The sequence below is a fragment of the Phalaenopsis equestris genome, unplaced genomic scaffold (assembly GCF_001263595.1).
Source record: "Phalaenopsis equestris unplaced genomic scaffold, ASM126359v1 Scaffold000002, whole genome shotgun sequence".
Lineage (NCBI taxonomy): Eukaryota > Viridiplantae > Streptophyta > Magnoliopsida > Asparagales > Orchidaceae > Phalaenopsis > Phalaenopsis equestris.
The window spans coordinates 33,094,442-33,112,087 of NW_018164444.1; the positions used below are offsets into that span (position 1 = coordinate 33,094,442).

Genomic DNA, 17,646 nt, shown 5'->3' on the forward strand with positions numbered 1-17,646 from the left:
GGGGAACTGCTCTCTTGCCATTTTTTAAAAGTTTGTGGTAGAAAGCTTTTTTTTTCAACTTGACCAATTAAAGTGTTGTGACTGCCAGAAAATTGCAGTATGATATTTTGAAAATAAAATAAATTTGTAATAGCTACCACAACTTTTTGAAAATAATTTTTTTTTCTGTTGCAACTTTACAACAACTTCTTCAAACAACTGCAACTGCCCAAACATATCTTTAATTTCATATTCTGACCGTTTGTTTCCGTCTTAGTTAATTCTAAATCCTGGGCCGGTTGTGATACTATTAGCGTTAATAGTTGCATATGTAAAAGCAAAGCATAAATTTGTGCATGGAAGTTATGTAAACATTTAGGAATAGAGACGAAGGATAAATGACTTATGAGAACGATTGATCAACAAATAAGGCATAGAAATGGGCTGAAATAATAATCCTCCTAACCTTGAGGCTATCAAAATCTATTGATCATAGTCACACCATTTAGCAATTTAGAACCAACAAGTCCAACATAATTGCACCCCCAAAGAAGGGACACATTAGTAAAAACGCTAGCGACATTCATTTTCGTAATCTGTAAGTTTGTTAGCTACTAAAAGTTTTCTAGACGCTTCAATTTAGCTGCCGAAGCACTTCGTCTGGTAGTTTAAGATATTCAAGGAGGATATGGACTTTATTTCTCTTCAAGGATAAGTTGACCAAAGTGCGGGCCCAGCTCCTAGAATGGTTAATATCTTGATCACACCTGTTGAGGTGGTTTATTTAATTTCATTTTTTCTACATTTTAAACTTTAGCATTGGATTAGGCTCGTGGTAATGCTTAGAAATTTTTTTGTGTAACGGTCTGGATTGCGAAAATATTTGTTTGATTAGCATGATGGAATCTCACTTCATGCATGCATGTTGACGCATGTGTGTTTTTTTTTCCCTTCAAAAACTTCTGCATCATTCACATGATTATATAAATATTTTTTTTCTCAGTATTTCAAAATGGATCAAAAGAGATATGATGATTATGGTGGTGTACAACATGCTGTATATTGTTTTGAGGTGAGTTTTCCTGGTTTTTGTGGATATTATGTCTGTGATTTTTTTTTTTTTTGCACTATAATCATATTGAAATCATCTACCAAAATATTACTGCATTAACTATCTGCATGACACTTCTCCCATATTATCAATCTACTCTCGGGTGCAGAATGTTTTTAGGTCGAAAATTATTTCAAAGTTCTGTGGTGTGCATAATTTAATCTCCATTTTTTGTATCTTTAAATATAATTTTCTCTGAGGTATGCTGCCTTCTGGTTGAAATTCTCAGCATTATTCTTCAGAAGAAACTTGCAGAAGTTCTTTCCATGCACCGCTTGATCCAGGCACAGTGTTAGGAGGATTTTCCGGAAGCAACTATTCTGATGTAAATGCTCTTCTACTTTTACAAGAATGAATATAATGCTTGTTTGTCATCTGACACTATTTGCTGGCCAGGCATCAGCTTTCATTATTACATATCCTGTCAACAATGAGGTTGGTGATGCAGGCAATGAAAATGGGAAGGCTGTGGCTTGGGAGAGGGCTTTCATTCAGTTAGTCAAGGTTTACTTTTCATTCTCACTCTCTTAAATGTTTTGAATAATTTTCTTTCTTTTGTATTTGATCTTTCATTGTCTATTTTAATTTCTAATATATCAAATTCTTTGTCATGTTTTGGTACACCTATATGATCGCCAGGCATTTCAATTGGCATATCAATTTAGTGAAATTAGTTTTTCCTCAAATATTGATTTGATTGTGAAAATAGAAACCAGTAGAGGAGGAAAGAGTAATTCTTGTTATTTTCTAAACCATACAAAAGTGGTACAATATAATGAGTTCAGGAAACAAGGGAAATGCATCTAATGCAACTTTGAACAGAAATTAAACTACAATACATAAAATCAACATTTGATGCCCATTGTTTCGTAGGACATAAGGAAATTAAAAAATTGAAAAGTTTTAATTATGACTCCATATTCGGGCAAACCGAAGCTATGTGATAAGATCTGTAATTTTGAAGCCTAGGGGAGGTTTTGCCAAAATTTCTTATCCGCTGGGTCTTTGTCTGTTGGGTGTTTGGAAGCTTGGTGGCTTTTCTGTTGTTGTTTTTAGGAGTTATCTCGTAGCGAGCCACTGACCCAATAATTGTACATTTATCATGTGTAAAGCAAGGAGATAGATCCTTTCTGCCATTTATCATGCCAAAAGGGTAAGCTACCATTCCCAAGTTTCCACTGAATAAAGTCCTCAACAGTATTTCTGATTTTCGACATGCTTTTCCAAGTTTTGGAATCACCAATCTGGGAATGAACCTCCAATGTATGAAGATTTCTACAATATTTGCTTTGCATGTATTTAGTCCATAGAGATTCAGTTTCTCTAAATTTTATCCACAGAAGAATAGAATTGACCTATATGCTTTATTTGTTTAAATTCCAACCCACCTACATTTAAAGGCTTACATAGCACCTCCCAGCAGGCTCAAATTATGATTCCCAGACCATAAAAATTTATTAAAAAGCCTTTGAAGTATTAGCTGTGTGCCAGATTTGATCCTTAACACCTGCAAAATATATAAGAGAATAGAGGTTAACACACTTTTCAATAAAGTAATCCTGCCCCCAAAGGATAAAAAGAAATTGGTCCAATCTCCAATTTTTCTTTTGATTTTATCCACCACAACATGAAATTGCATCTGTTTTCTTCTCCCTTTGAATAAATTAACCCCTAAGTATTTTAAGGGGAGATCAACAATGGTGAAGCCAGTATAATCATGTGCCCATGCCTTCATATTGCTACTCACATGTTTCCCAAAATTAAGATGGCATTTCTCAATATTAAAGTTCATGCCTGAAGCTTCCTGAAATGATAGAAGCGTATGATATTTTTTTTTTGACAGAGAATTTGGAAGCATTAGTGAAAGTAATCACATCATCAGCATAGACCAATTGACTAAATCCCATTCTAGTCTTATTTTTGTACCGAGTATGGGGATGTTGAATCTGTAGGGAATTAATTAATCTAGAAAAACAATTAAATGCAAGAATAAAGATAGTAGGTGAGAGAAGATTCCCCTGTTTTATGCCTCTACATGAAGTGAAAAAGACATGTGCTTGCCCATCAAGGAGCACCTGATAATAGGTGCCCTCCAACTAACCTTTGATAAAATTGCAAAACCTTGAATTGAAACACTTGAATTTAATGACCTCATGTATATAATCCCAGCTAATAGTGTAATAAACTTTCCTTAAGTCCAGTTTGATAATAAGATTTCCTCTACATTTATAGTCAAGTTCACATATTTATTCTTGTACAAATAAAATATTATATGTCATACCTTTTCCCTGGATGAAAGCTGATTGATTTGGATAGATTAGGATAGGGAGATGTTGCTTTAGCCTTTCCACCATGATCTTGCTTATGATCTTTGACATTACAGAGCTTAAGCAAATCGGTCTAAAGTGTTCTCATTTTGCTTTATCATTACTAATACAATGGAGGAGGTTGCAAAGTATTTGCACATAGGAGGGCCCCCATAGCAGCATGGAACAACATCAACGACATCTCTTTTACCACCTTCCAAACATTTCTATAGAAATCAAAAGAAAATCCATCAGGGCCAGCAACACTGTTCCCATCACTGTTTTTAACAGCCTTCCGTATTTCAACCACAAAAGGTTTATCAACAAGCTATAAAGATGAGGTTAGTAGTTTAACTTCCCAGGTAATGTCAACATCCAACACTACATCAAAGTTCACCTTAGAAAAAAGGAGCTTGAAATAGTCAATCCCATTTTTAATAATCTCTTCCTGATCTATCAACCAACTACCATTATTATCTTGAATTTTTAAAATAGTGTTGATTCTTCATTTATTTTTAATACTTGCAAAAAAGTAGCCAGTGTTCCTATCATTCTCGAAGAAGTGTAGTTAACTAGCCTTTTTCTTTAGATAATCATCCTAACATTTAATAGCTTTATTTAACTTCTTATAAGCATCAACTAGTTCCGCAGAGTAATTGTCATTGCATATATCCAAATTCTCCATTTTAAGAGCCTCTTCTTCAGCCTTCTTTATTTGTTGATTAAAATCCTTAAAAGTATTGCAGTTCCATTGCTTTAAACTAGCAGCCAAGTTCTTATGAAGTTTCCAGAGTCTTTCCCAAGGGTTGCCCTCACACCTGTATTCCAGTTTCTTTTCACACAGTCAGCATAATCATTATGATTCAACCACCTATTGTGAAAACGAAAAGGGAGAAGGAAGGTTTGTTTGTAATAACAATACTAAGTAGGAGAGTGATCCCGATTCTTCAGCATATTTGTAAGATGCGATGTTTGTGATTATATGTTTAATTTTCTTAGTAGTTATAATTAATTTACAACGAAGTAAAAAACTTGATCCAAAGCAAAAACTAGGTAAGTTTTCCACTATGAAATAAATAAGAATACAATTATAATATTAAATGTGGGATACTACGCATGTATATATATTATTATCAAATAATATAAGACTTTTTGATTAAGCCCCGAATATCGAACCCGTAGGGAGAATAACAATATGCACTTTAGAAAACTAGAAAGTTTAGATGACAAAAAATATACTTCGCAAAATATTTAGGAATGAAAATTTTGATTCTTTTTATAATTTTTGTTTTATGTAAAATAAAGTAAGCAACTAATTTAAGTTAACTAAATATTTGTAAGATGAATGCATTATAAATAAAATATTTTTTTCTTTATCATGAATCAGTAATAAGTATGAAACTTCTGTTGTGGATGTATGCTAAACGTGTTGCGTCAAAGATGAGTAATTATATTTGTTACCCTTACTAGAGATGCTATAAATAACATTAACTAATCTATAGTTTGAATAGTCTTGAAGACCGGTTAGGTAGGGAAGATGTTAACTCACTCTAGAGTTCCCTCTTCTTCCTCCACCTTGGGGGCTGACATCTCGTATCAAAACCTAAAACTATAAATCAAATTGGGGGCTTTAGTCTGTCACTTTAAAGTCCACTAAGTCTACACTCTTAAAAAAGTTTATTTTCTTATTTATTTATACTCAACCCCATGAACTACATTCTCATTCATGAAATCAATATGTGATTCTAACTATTTGTTGACTAAGACAATGCCATCTCGGATCTTACATGTTCTCACAACAGATATTAACATATTAATTGGTCAAATCAAGAAGTAAATGAAGTGCAATGTTTCAAATCATCACAACTTCTTCCAACATTAAAGTCTAATACTATTTCTGACGATTAGGCGCGGGGTACCTGGCGCATAGGCGCCAGCCGCGTAGGCGCCAGTCCTGGGCGCTTAGGCGCCTTAGTTCATTTTTGTACATTTCTTCACTCTTTCTTCAAATTTGATCTTTTTTCACTCTGTTTAGTATTTTTCATCATTTTGATCGTACCTGAAAGAAAAACACATAAATAGATTTCATTAAAGCGCAATATATTAAAAACAGGTATAAAAACGTGTATAAAAATACTATATATTTTAGGTATATTAAAATCTCCCAACTTAAGATATTAATTGTTCTCAAGTGACCCTTCAATCTTTAAAAATCGATATAAGTAGATGATGTATATGAGTTTCTTTAGGAGTTACTGAAATTTTGATGTAGAAATATAGTAGTCCAATTTAGAAAAAATATTAGTAAATAAAACCAACTTATAGTTTAGAAGTTTTTAATGTTAAGAAATATGAAAATATGAGTTTCTATCTAATTCAGAAGTATTGTAGATTCTCCAAATATAGAGTGTAGGCATTTGATCATCTCTACTTAAAAATTTTTATTGAGCATAATTTTACTTACTATATTATATCCTTAAACTTAAAAGTTTCTCAAGTCTTATACTTTAAAAAGATCAGATGTGGAACCAATTTTTGATTAGACACTAATCCTCAAGTTTTTCCTCCATTTTTCAATTTTTCAATTTTTTTTTTCTTCTTCTCAAATAAGGATGACTATATCGGGATAGACTTTTAATGATTTTGAATCTCATTCTTCCTTTCTTAAAACATAATTGATATTTTTCTTTCACTTAAAAACATAATAATAGTTTTGAAAATTACTTTCAATAAAATAAATTTAAGGTTTGAAATTTAAAATCTAAATCTTCTAAATTTTTTAAAAATATAATTTTTTCTACTAAAAATAGTTACACTTTATTTAGCATTTTTCATGCTAAAAATTTTTAACTTTAAGTTTTTATTTATTACTATAAATTTTAATTAAATTTTCTTACTCATTTCTATATTCAAAATTTTACTTCTTTAATATAATTCATATACATGATCATTTTTCTTCAAATTAAAATCAAATTTAATTGAAGCACAATTGATAACAAATAAATTTTTAAGTTCTTTAGAAAATTTTTCATTCCTCCCCCAAACTTAAATTTTTTTAATGAAAATAAAACATTTTAGCATCATATAAATATAGACAGGAATGAAAACTAAAAATAACATGCTTGCAGGAATTTTCATATCTTAAATATGCAAGTACAAAAAATAAAAAATAAGAGTATAATTTTAATTGATCAAATTTTAATTTTTTTAACATATAGAGATTCTCCAGACTTCTATGCAGTGAATTATTACATAAAAACAAACATACACACTAACAAACTTACATGACTGCAACATAAAGAAAAATAACTTGTAGTAAATTGAATATTTTTAAACATGCAGCTTTTAAGTAAAAAGTTAGCTAGATTCTAAACATTCATAAGATCCCAGAATTAAGTTCAGCACAGACTAAGTAAATACTTTAAACAACACAATTAACACAATTAATACCACACAAACATAATTACTCACAAAACACAAATACATCACAATAGGTGTACGATATAAAACACAACATAACAAAAACTAGCAGTCTCAACAATAACAACTAAAAACACAACAAAATGTGCAAAACAATTGCACTACCAACAGTTCACAACAACAAACCAATTAAAAATTAAACAAAACGATAGATACAAGCTAATCATCCTCATCCTTTAAGCTACTCTTCCTCATCCTTGGCATCACTATCGTCACTACGCCAAACAGTTACAGGCTCGTATGGTGGATATCTATGGTACTGAGGATATACAACATACCAGTTACCTCATAAGGTTTTCCATAGCTAAGTTGAATTCACCCTCATAATCACTGTCTCTTCATATACCCATTCATATGCTTCGCAATACGTTCTAAGTTCAATACATTTTCATTGATATAAATAACATTATTCAATATCCTTTCCATTAGCTATGATTGAGAATCAGATCCAAAAGTCTGACCCTGTGAAGTAGAAGCTCGTGACGTCGAAACAACAAAACTACTAGAGAATCCACCCTTCCAGCCAAAAATAGAATGATGTGAATAGGATTTTACATTCACACTAGTAATGGGCTTTAGCAACTATAAGATCTCCTCCCAGCTGTCAAATCTAACTCTAGTCTGCTCGCATAAAGAAAAAATCAAAGATGTGAATCCCAAACCTGCAGTGGTAGCAGCAACGACAGAACTAGTAATAACTCCATGAATCAAAGCTCCAATATCAATAGGCTTGAACTGCAGAATGCAATAGTTCAAGGTTGCTCGATCTTGAGTCACTTCACTCTAATGATTTGTAGGCAACAGACGAGCAGAAATAAAATAATGTCATGCCTTTGCAATGACATCTAACTTTGAAGCAGAAAAGTTTACTCTTCTTTCATTTATCATCTCCCATAACCCTCTCCCGGCAGTCAAAGATGAAATAATTTTGTCTAACTCCTCCGTATGACAATAGTTCGAATAAAAACACAAAGTACTTGGGGGCAATTGATAAAAATGATTAATTACCTCAGGGGAAAAATGCACTGTCTTCCTCCTCACCATGGCTCCTTCTTCCTCAACTTTAGGGAGATTCACATAGAACTCCCGCACAATAGAAATCACTGCGACAGTAGAAAAATAACAAAACCGCTCCCGCTGGCGGCGAACAATCAAATCTTCAACAACTCCTCCCAGACTTTTAAAACACCGCTTAGGAATCAATTTTCTCAATTGCAGTGCATCACTGTATCGATCTTGAGCTCTCGAACTGACAAACTTGTTTGAATTGAATGGAGCCTTCCCATTACTCCTCTTCATTCTCGGTGTTATTTCTAAAAAAATGTATAAAATTAAAATAAATTCCACATTCAACTCCAAATCACTAAACTAAACTCCTAAAAGCTTAAACTAACAAATCAATGCCCTTTCCATATATTTTTTTCTCAAGATGTTCAACTTTACCCATAAATCGAGCCTTAACTGGTAAATGCAAATTGTGTATACAATGGTAGCCCAGCCTTTACAAACATTAATATCAAAGAAGAAGTGCAAATATTGAGGATCATCAATGACAATATTGATGGTTAATTCCTTTCTAGTGAATAACCAAATCTTATTAGCATTGTTGGAAGCAAAATTGTATATGCTAAATCTCCTCGTGATTCTTTGTTTGTTAATGCTCAACAAAGGTTCAAATATGACAGAAATCCAAATTTTATTAGTTATGACCAAATGTTTTAGTCTATCAAGGGAGTTGAGGTCAGCCACCCCTTGATCTTCCATATGAGCATATTAATCATAATGAGAATGGAGACTCGTAGTCATCCTAGCAAGAGTGTCATTTTGTTACCCATCAGAATAAGATGAAACATGGTGCACTATATTACCTTTCTCCAAATTTCTGAGCTCCAATCTACCCATCCTCTTCCTTCTGTATTTCTCAACTATCCATTCCTCTAATAAATTTCTCGCAACTTCCAAATTCTCCTCTGTGGGAGAATGTATATCCACAACTCTAAACCTGCCACATTAACCTTAGCTCTCCTGGTTTCTAAGTCAGCCACTTCAGATTTGAATTGATCAACCTGCTCTATTACTTATCCCTCATCTCCATGTGTGTGAATTGATTCCCAAATTGTCCATTACTGTTATCAATAACAAGAGCAGTATTATTTACCATATCATTCTGATCTTTATGAGTCTCCACTCCCAAATCCTCTCCACTAGGGATTCTGACATATCCCTCCAAAAGCTCTACCTCAGGAACCCCCAAACAAACTGCACCACTCCCAACAACCACTCCCAAATTCTCTACCTCACCAACTAAATTGCCATTTTCAACAATTGTAGCCAGTGCAACATCCTCTTTCAAACTTGACTCCTCGGCATTTCTTACAGGGGGAATCAGAGCATTTCCACAATAAGTATGTAAATTTTTGAGTTCTGGATGCAAGTGATAGCATTGTTCACAAGAATGACCAAACATTCTTCAATTGGTACAATTTAAAGGTTGTTGTTCAATTACCATTTTTTGCCAATAACCTTTGTGCACAGATCCAATCCAAACCTCCTCCGGAGCAACTTTTGTAATGTCTCTTTCAATTAAAGTCCTGGCTGCAGAAGGTCTAGAAAAATTAAAAGTGGTAGAGTCCGTTTTTAGAGGCCTCTCAAAGATTGCTACAATAGAAAAAAATACCTCACAATTAAATAAATGAAAATTTAAACCAGGGAATCAAATCCAAACCGACACTACAGGGGCTCGATCTGTGGATCGAAATCCACAGGCCATTTAAGTGTCTTCATGGCTATATGTTCAATCCGCACTATCCTTCTCGTAAACAGTCTTGTGTAGTCTTCACCCTTAGTTAATTGAATCAAAATCTATCGAATCAAAATCTGTCTTCCATCCAAGAGACCAATTTTCCAACTCCCTGCTAAATTTATCAAGTCAAATTCTTTTCTTATGAGCTCTAGTTTCAGATGCCCATAAGGAAAGTTTCCCACAAGTGCCAACCGATAGTATGAAGCAAGAATAGCACTTTCATTCTCAAATATAAAAATGGCGTGTTTACCACTTTTTTTCCCCGCCTTCCTGATGGAGTTGTTCTCACCTCCAACACAAAGCGAGTCATGGAAAACTTGAGGAAAGAGCATGGTTTTAGAAACCTCATGTTCAATACCACCAGCCAGTACATCAGCAAACGTTCTCTCCATAGCCGCAAATCACAAACCCTACCAAAAACGCCATGGAGTCCCCAGAGCCAGCACCCGCACCGCCATCGTGGTGAGGGCGGTGGGGCGTGGAACGAAGAAAAGCTCGAGATGACGAAGCTCGCGTTCCGCCCGCATGGATCGTCCTTGGCTCCTGTCGCTCGTGAGAGGATGGATCAAGGGCAGCTCGGTCGATCTCCCTTCTTCAACTAAGCCTTAATCACCAGGAACGGCGAAGAAGCTCGAACAAGCTTGTGATGACGGAGCTCGCATTCTGCCCGCTTGGATCGTCCTTGGCTCCCGTCGCCCGAGAGAGTATGGATCGAGGGCAGTTCGGTTGAACTCCCTCCTTCAAAGGGAAGAGTGAAGATGAAGATGAAGGATTGCCTGGATTCTCCTTTCGCTTCCATGTTTCTCTACGTGCTCCTTGAAACTCCTCTTGCATGCTTGCCGGCTGAGCGGCTTTCTTCTCTTGAAACTTCTTGGTATTCTACTCTTGATATAAAATTCAGGGCCAGGGGCACAACCATGAGGCCCGTTCCAAACTGGATCATTTCTGTTTAGTTTGGGCCAAACTGGTTCCTAGTATAACATTGATAGCCCAAAACGTATGATAGATCTATTTGTGGGATGAGAGATGACAATAAAAATGAAAGGTACAACTTGTCTTTTTTTTATTCTAACTAAGATTTTTTTTATTTAATCAAGATGGTATGCAAATAATTTATAAAAAAATTTAATCGATTCATTTTTCTAGTGATATGTGCATTCTTCTTTGATTGTTGAACAATATTATTAGCACACAAATCAAGGGCAAATTTTTGTATGGTTTGTGTTTAAATTCTTTTATGAACATCTACTCTCCTCAAAAGATCTCTTAGTCTTCTTTGGCAGGAAGAGCTGGTGCCTATGGTACAAACACAAAATCTCACGCTTTCTTTTTCATCTGAAAGCTCTGTCCAAGATGAGCTAGAAAGAGAAAGTTCTGCTGATGTGGTAACCATATTGGTTAGTATCTATTTTTAAACAACCTAAGCTTTTTCTTTGCCTGCTTCTTTAATTTTCGCTTTTTTACTTCTGGTTGTTCCTTCGTGTTCCAGATCAGTTATCTTGTAATGTTTGCTTACATATCATTTGCGCTGGGGGATTCTCCGCAGTGGCCTTCCTTTTTAGTTACATCTAAGGTATTTCTTTCCGTCACTTTATGCTTGTGTTATGCATTGTTTACTATTGTTTTTTTTTTAATATCTTAATGGGTACTCATCTTTATATGATATCCTTAATCTTAAAATTTTGTATCTATTACCTTTCAGCTTTGTGAATGTTTCTTCCAAGACTGTTCTTTTGTACCATCACATACTGTTTTTTATCAAACATCCAATACTAGAAAATAACAGATTATTTATTGAACATCATTATGATCGAAAACAGTTATCTAACATTTCATCAGTGCGCTATCTTTTAATGATGAAAATTAAAATTTAAGAAATGCACATTATGACTCGGTCCGAAATCGACATACGATCTGATGATAGTTTATTTATTTATTTGTTTTTTGTGTCGTATTATAAATAATCGAACAATATCTTTCAAAGTTTTGAAGGTCCGCTAAACTATGTAACATTGTTCATTCCAAATTAAAATTCAACTTTCTGACATCTACGTCCATTCCAAAACTAAAATCTATTGAACGCGATGAGGATGACACATAATGGTTGTGATATTGCATTAAACCAATTCAAGATGGATCTCGCAATTGAAAGCTCTCAAATATCGCTCATCTTATCAAAATAACTAGGAAGGCAACAAGAGTGGAACTAGCACTATTTTCATGGTCGACAAATTTTTAAATAAATAAATAATATAATAAATAAATATAATAATAATGATTAAATTATTAAAAATACATAAAATTGTTTTTTCCAGAGGAAAATATGCTAACAAATAATAAGATAATGCCATAAAATTTGTAAGAAGAAATTTAAATAGACAAGAATGCGAAAGTTAATGTCTTTTATTTTAATTAATTAATTTTCCATTGAGAGAAAAAAATATTATGTATTTTTTTTAAAGATGTCACAACTTTGCCCAAGGTCTTGAAATTTCCAAGACAGAAATAGACGGTCGAATATTAAAACTAAAAATTTTCACCTCATTTTTTTTCGTTGTGATTAATCATTACAAAAATAATTGAAAGAGCCACTATTGAATTGGAAATAAATTAAAACAATTAAACTTTATTTCAAGTTGCCCGTGTTTTCTATAAATATTTCCTCATATATTACTCATTTTTACAGGTATCAATAGTTACCACTTCACACCACACTTGATCCTGCAACTAGTTTCCAATCGAAAACTTTGCTAGGCACCTCTTGTCAATGTTGATCCTGTTCTCCTTCAACATGTCATAGCATATGGTCGGGTATACCTTTGAGTCATGAAGTTCAATTTCTCCACCTTTTGCATAGACGCCACGTTTTTGCTCCCTCCATTGATGATGTGACTACATATCTTTTTCTTTGACAGTGCAAGAAGTGTAGAAAATGTTCTGGAGCGGCCATTGCAGTTCCCTTGTATCCTCATTCCGTAGGACCCGTTAAACCACGAGCATCTCATCTTCATCCGGTGGAAAGATGGTGCACCTCATCGTATTCTTTAATTGGCTCTTTGTCGCTAACCTCCTCCACTGCACCTTATTCGGTACGCAACTCGACTCATCTGGAAACTGGATGTGATGTGCCTAAATCCATGGCATCTGAAGCACTTTTGGGATGCGATTGTAATGGGCGTGCTGCCTTCAGGCTTCTTCTCACTCTGAGTGGTTCTATTCTTATCATAACCGCCTTGTCAACTTTCTGAGGCATGCTCTTGCTGATGTCCCCCATTGCGGGTGGCTGTTTGAACAATAGTGGTTGTCTGCTCAGTTTTTGTTCTCTCCACCTTCAACACTAAGGTCTGGACATCCCCTAGTGACCAATAGGGTTGCAATTGCTTGCTGATAGCGCGCTTCAATCCTCCAAGATATCGGCCTGGGGAATGTTCGTCTAGTTCGAGCAACTCACATTTCATCTATAGCTGGTCAAACTGTACTATGAACTCATTTGCTACAAGTGGTGGAGTCTTAGAAACATATCCTAATAGTAGTGAGGTGGTGGGTATTTTCTTTGCACTTCCTTCATCTTATCCCACCTGGTAACCTTGTCATTGTCCTCTCTTTTTCTTCTCCTATGCAATTTTTTCCACCATAAGGAGGCGCTCAACTTGATTGTTGCTAGCTTTATCTTCTGACATTTTTTTGTACTCGAAAGTCTTCTCAACTAATTGCAACCATTTCATGAAATCGTCGGGATCCACACCTTTATGGGGTTCCGATAGGTCCACCCTATTTCGAAATCTTTGTGTCCTCCATTTACTACCTCCTCTCTCAGCCTGATTAGATACTGAATTGTGAAACGCCGAGGCTTGAAGTTCTCTCTAAGCAAGGGGTTCCAATTTTTGCCTCTTTATTCTCTCTGACTTTCTCTATCACGAATGAGGGTACTTTCTCCCCTTGTCTCGTCATCAGTCTCTGCATGTCTCCGCTAGAGTCGACAGATCTCTCATTAGATCTCTTCCCTGGTATGTTTCAACACGTGTCTCTTTGATGGCATGGCTAGGGTTTGGGAATTGGCAGAGGTAATTGAGGGTAGCGTAGAAAAAATTGGTCGGAGGTCGCTTGGGTAGGGATGAATGCTAGAAATCCCTTGGATAGGATTAGAGTTAGGCTAGCTCTGGTATCAATTTATATTGGAGATAACCCGAACAACAACAAAAAATTATTATTGCTAAAAATAAAATAAAGAATTGCAAACAATCAAGTGAAATAGGGGAAAGAACAACACATACACAACACATATGGGACTAGGGTACCATCCCAAGAGGTGTGGTGTTAACTGCTATGCGGGATGGAGGTGCGGTAGGGTGGTTGTGGCTGTAGGATGGCAATAGTTGGGATGAGGGCTGCTGTGGTGTGATAACTGAGCAAGGTTGGCCTGGTTGATGAATGTCAAATGGAAGAGGAAAAATTAGGGACACCGTGGCTGTTCTAATAGAAAACACAGCAAAAAGCGAAAAACTAACCCTAAATCAGAGAATGTGACATATAAATACTAGTAGATAACTAAAGGGACCTTCCCTCACTTTGGTGGCAACCCTAGCTCAAAGACAAGGGCTGGTCGACTCTTGATTACAGCTGGCTAAACTTGTCAGCCTGCACCAAACCAGGCAGCCTCCTGCATGGAGAGTCGAGCCCTGCGTCACCTACCAATCTAGCTATTCTCTTAAAAATTTCTTTAGAATAATATTTATATATGGTCTTTGTTTTTATAATCACAGTACATGTATTTTTGAATATCTAACTAAATACATTTATTTACATTATTTGCATCTTTTTCTTCAAATCTTTATTCATGTAAAGCAAAATATCTTTCTTAGAACAAAATATAATCATATCATCACAATCTTTTTTAATGTTTATTTAAACTTGTAAAAATATTTGATCTCAATTTTATGCATAAACATAGCCATGCATAAAGCTTTAAATAGAATTAGGTGTTTAATATTTTTCTGTTGGATTTCATTGAATGAAAATTATTTTCCTTATTTATACTTCCACCCGTCTTCCTTCATGAGCTCTGCTCTTGCTCTTCCTCATAAAACCCTAACCAATATTTCATAAGTCATTTAACAACTATACGCTGCGTTTTCAACCAAGTTCATAGAAGGAAATCAAAATAATTTATTTTAGGCTTATCTTGATTCAAATAAGGAAGAAAATAAATTCTCAAACATGAAATCCTTCTTTCGGTTCTTTACTTAGCCACATCTTGCCCTCTGTGTGTGGCCTCTCTCTATTTCCTTACTCTTCTTGCCTCATTCTTTATCTCTTTACCCTCTAATCCTACCTCCCACTCTTTGTTCTCATCTCTTGGTTCTCATCTCTTGCTCTCTCCTTTTTTTTTTTTTTCCTTGCACTCTCAAAACCTCTTCAACCTTGGTCTCGGTCACTCTGTTTGTGGGTCACAATGCCAATCCAACTGAAACTACAGTGCTGGTTCATTTTCTAGTAACTCCATTTTACAAACTACCTTTATGCGTGTTTTACTTTTTTTGTATTTTTAATTTATCAGTTCACTTTAAACTGATTCTTTTGCCCATTATATGATTAGTGCAGCTTATTATGTAGTTGCATTCTCTCAGTCTTTTAATATAATATTTCAATTTCAAAATTCAAACCTGATTAATGATTCTATAGAAATAATATTATTTCAGGTATTGCTTGGTCTGTCAGGAGTTTTGGTTGTTATGCTCTCAGTTCTGGGATCAATTGGATTCTACAGTGCTATTGGAGTGAAGTCTACCCTAATAATAATGGAAGTCATTCCATTTCTTGTGTTAGCAGTAAGTTTATACTATTGATAAATTATACATAAGGGCCTGTTTTTATTTTCGATTCTGTAGAGGTTTTAAATATCTGCAGTTCTTGTAATATGAAAATAATTCTACTTGCTTTTTATTCAAGGAATTTGCATGCAACCTGTATCTTGCATGGTAGAAAAGCTGTTTCCAGATTAAAATCTGTGACCTTTGAGGGGGCAACTGGAAAGTTCATTATTGCTCCAATCTTGTCCTCTATTATTTTCACATTAAAGTTCGAATTATTCTAGTTTATATTAGATGTTAGATTGCCTCCACTGTGATCTAGAGGTATGAGTCCGAGCCATGAAAACATCCTTTCCACAAATCTTGATCATGTAATGTTAAGTGCATCAACCCTCCTTAGGCCCACATTGGTGGACCTCCATGCATTGGGTGATTCCTTTTGTATTAATTCCATTAAGATCCTTTTTATTAGACGAGCTTTTTGAAATTTTTGTTTATGTTGAATTTGTTAGAAAAAGGATTTCTTCTCATATTAATCTGCCCATTTAAAGTCATGATGATGCTTTGTGCAGCCAAACTAATTTTATGTATCACTTTACTAACATGCTCACGGACGTTATGATGCGCTATTATACTATTGTCCATGCAAAGCTTCTTCACAATGAATGATAACTGAGAAAGTTTTAGCAACAGTTAAATAACAACGCAGATCGTTCTCACTTTTGGATGCACATTAAATTTAAATGACTTAATGTATTCCCCACTTACCGTGGTGATCGGACCTTGCTAAAAGCTCATTTGTGTAAAAAATTCTATAAAAAAAAATTAAAATAAAAAAAAAGTCTGTTAGGAAAGACACCTTTTGGTGGGGATTAGATGGTAACTACTCATCATTCAACCATATCTAGTGAGAACGACTGAGAGAGATAGTGAGAGAGGAGAACTTTAAAGCCTTAGCCAATCGAAGTGAAAGGAGTCAGGCGGCTCGGCACGATACTTGTGAAAGAAGCGAAGGAGGAAGATGGTAACCTCCGTTCTCTTCTTGCAAGAGGAATTAGAAGAAGAGAAGGTCATTGTGGGTGCTCTACAACATCAAGCCACGAACAAATAGCAGGAAGGGAGTAGAGCCTCGACATGCGTTGAGTTTGCCGAGTTCGAAGGAGAAGAACCGGGTCGGCTGAGGAAGAAGAGGAGGAAGAAAAGATTTGAACAGGAAGAAGGAAAGGGGTTTCGTGCCTTACCAGATTCGTGCCGCGCTCGATTGCAGAGGATGAGGAGGCAACAGTGTCGTACGCTGCCCTGGATTGAACCATGAGAAGGAAGGAGGCGGAGGCAACATGCTTTGGGTTGAGTCGAAGTCGAGGAGGAAGGGAGGAGGTGTGACCCTCAACACTGTGCTTGCGTAGCAGAGGATGAGGAGCTCACGCGGTTGAGCCAAGATTGAAAGGAGGAAGATGGGCGAGCTTTGCGCTTGACTTAGGGCAGAGGCTGAAGCTTTTATATAAAAGGTTTGTGAAATATTTAAGTTAATATATTGTTAGATAAACAATTATATTTATGTGTGAGGGTACACTTAATTAATTAATGTAAAGTTTTATTAAAATCAGAAGATTAAACAAATAGTGAATTTAGATGGAGGAGCATGCCAGAGAGAGAGGAGATTGACGTGTGTCAATCCGCCAAACTTTACCCATTACTTGCCATCAAGTACTCCCTTTACTTTGCTCAGATTTTGAAGGAAATAAAGTACCTTTCTGTCATGCAGTTCTTGGTCTTATTAATCGATATGATGTGAAAAATTTGTTGAGGTTACATGATCTCCATTTTTGGGTTAGGATTTCTTTGAATAATACAATCTTATACCCATGATTTTTCTTCTATTTAAACATAAGAATTCTTTCTTATTTATATTGGTAGGACTATGATTTCATTCTTCCTCACTAAAAGTGATTGAGCTCTTAATTCTTATTACACTAAAGTTTCCCTTAATTTTTCATGAATTTATAAATTCCTTAAGATTTTTGATAAAAATGTGTAAATCATTTGGTATAAGGAAGAGACTAGAATGTCAAAAATTTAAATTTGAAATTACTTATCCTCATCTTTAGGCTTTCCACAAACTTTTTTGATTATATATTTTTATGTATTCACCCCACC

The 17,646-nt window shown here is 35.0% G+C and overlaps 1 protein-coding gene across 3 annotated transcripts in view; it reads left to right on the forward strand.

Moving 5' to 3' along the window:
* The window catches only part of LOC110030795 (Niemann-Pick C1 protein-like), a gene marked incomplete at its 3' end in the record, with an annotated part of 63,560 nt that overhangs the window by 39,243 nt on the left and 6,671 nt on the right, over positions 1 to 17,646 (forward strand). For 2 of the 3 annotated variants that reach the window (XM_020733718.1, XM_020733727.1), the window contains 6 exon segments: positions 983 to 1,051; positions 1,320 to 1,415; positions 1,487 to 1,594; positions 10,963 to 11,076; positions 11,169 to 11,252; positions 15,379 to 15,507. In XM_020733718.1, coding sequence (XP_020589377.1) covers positions 983 to 1,051; positions 1,320 to 1,415; positions 1,487 to 1,594; positions 10,963 to 11,076; positions 11,169 to 11,252; positions 15,379 to 15,507 — 600 coding nt within the window. 3 annotated transcript variants of the gene reach the window in all.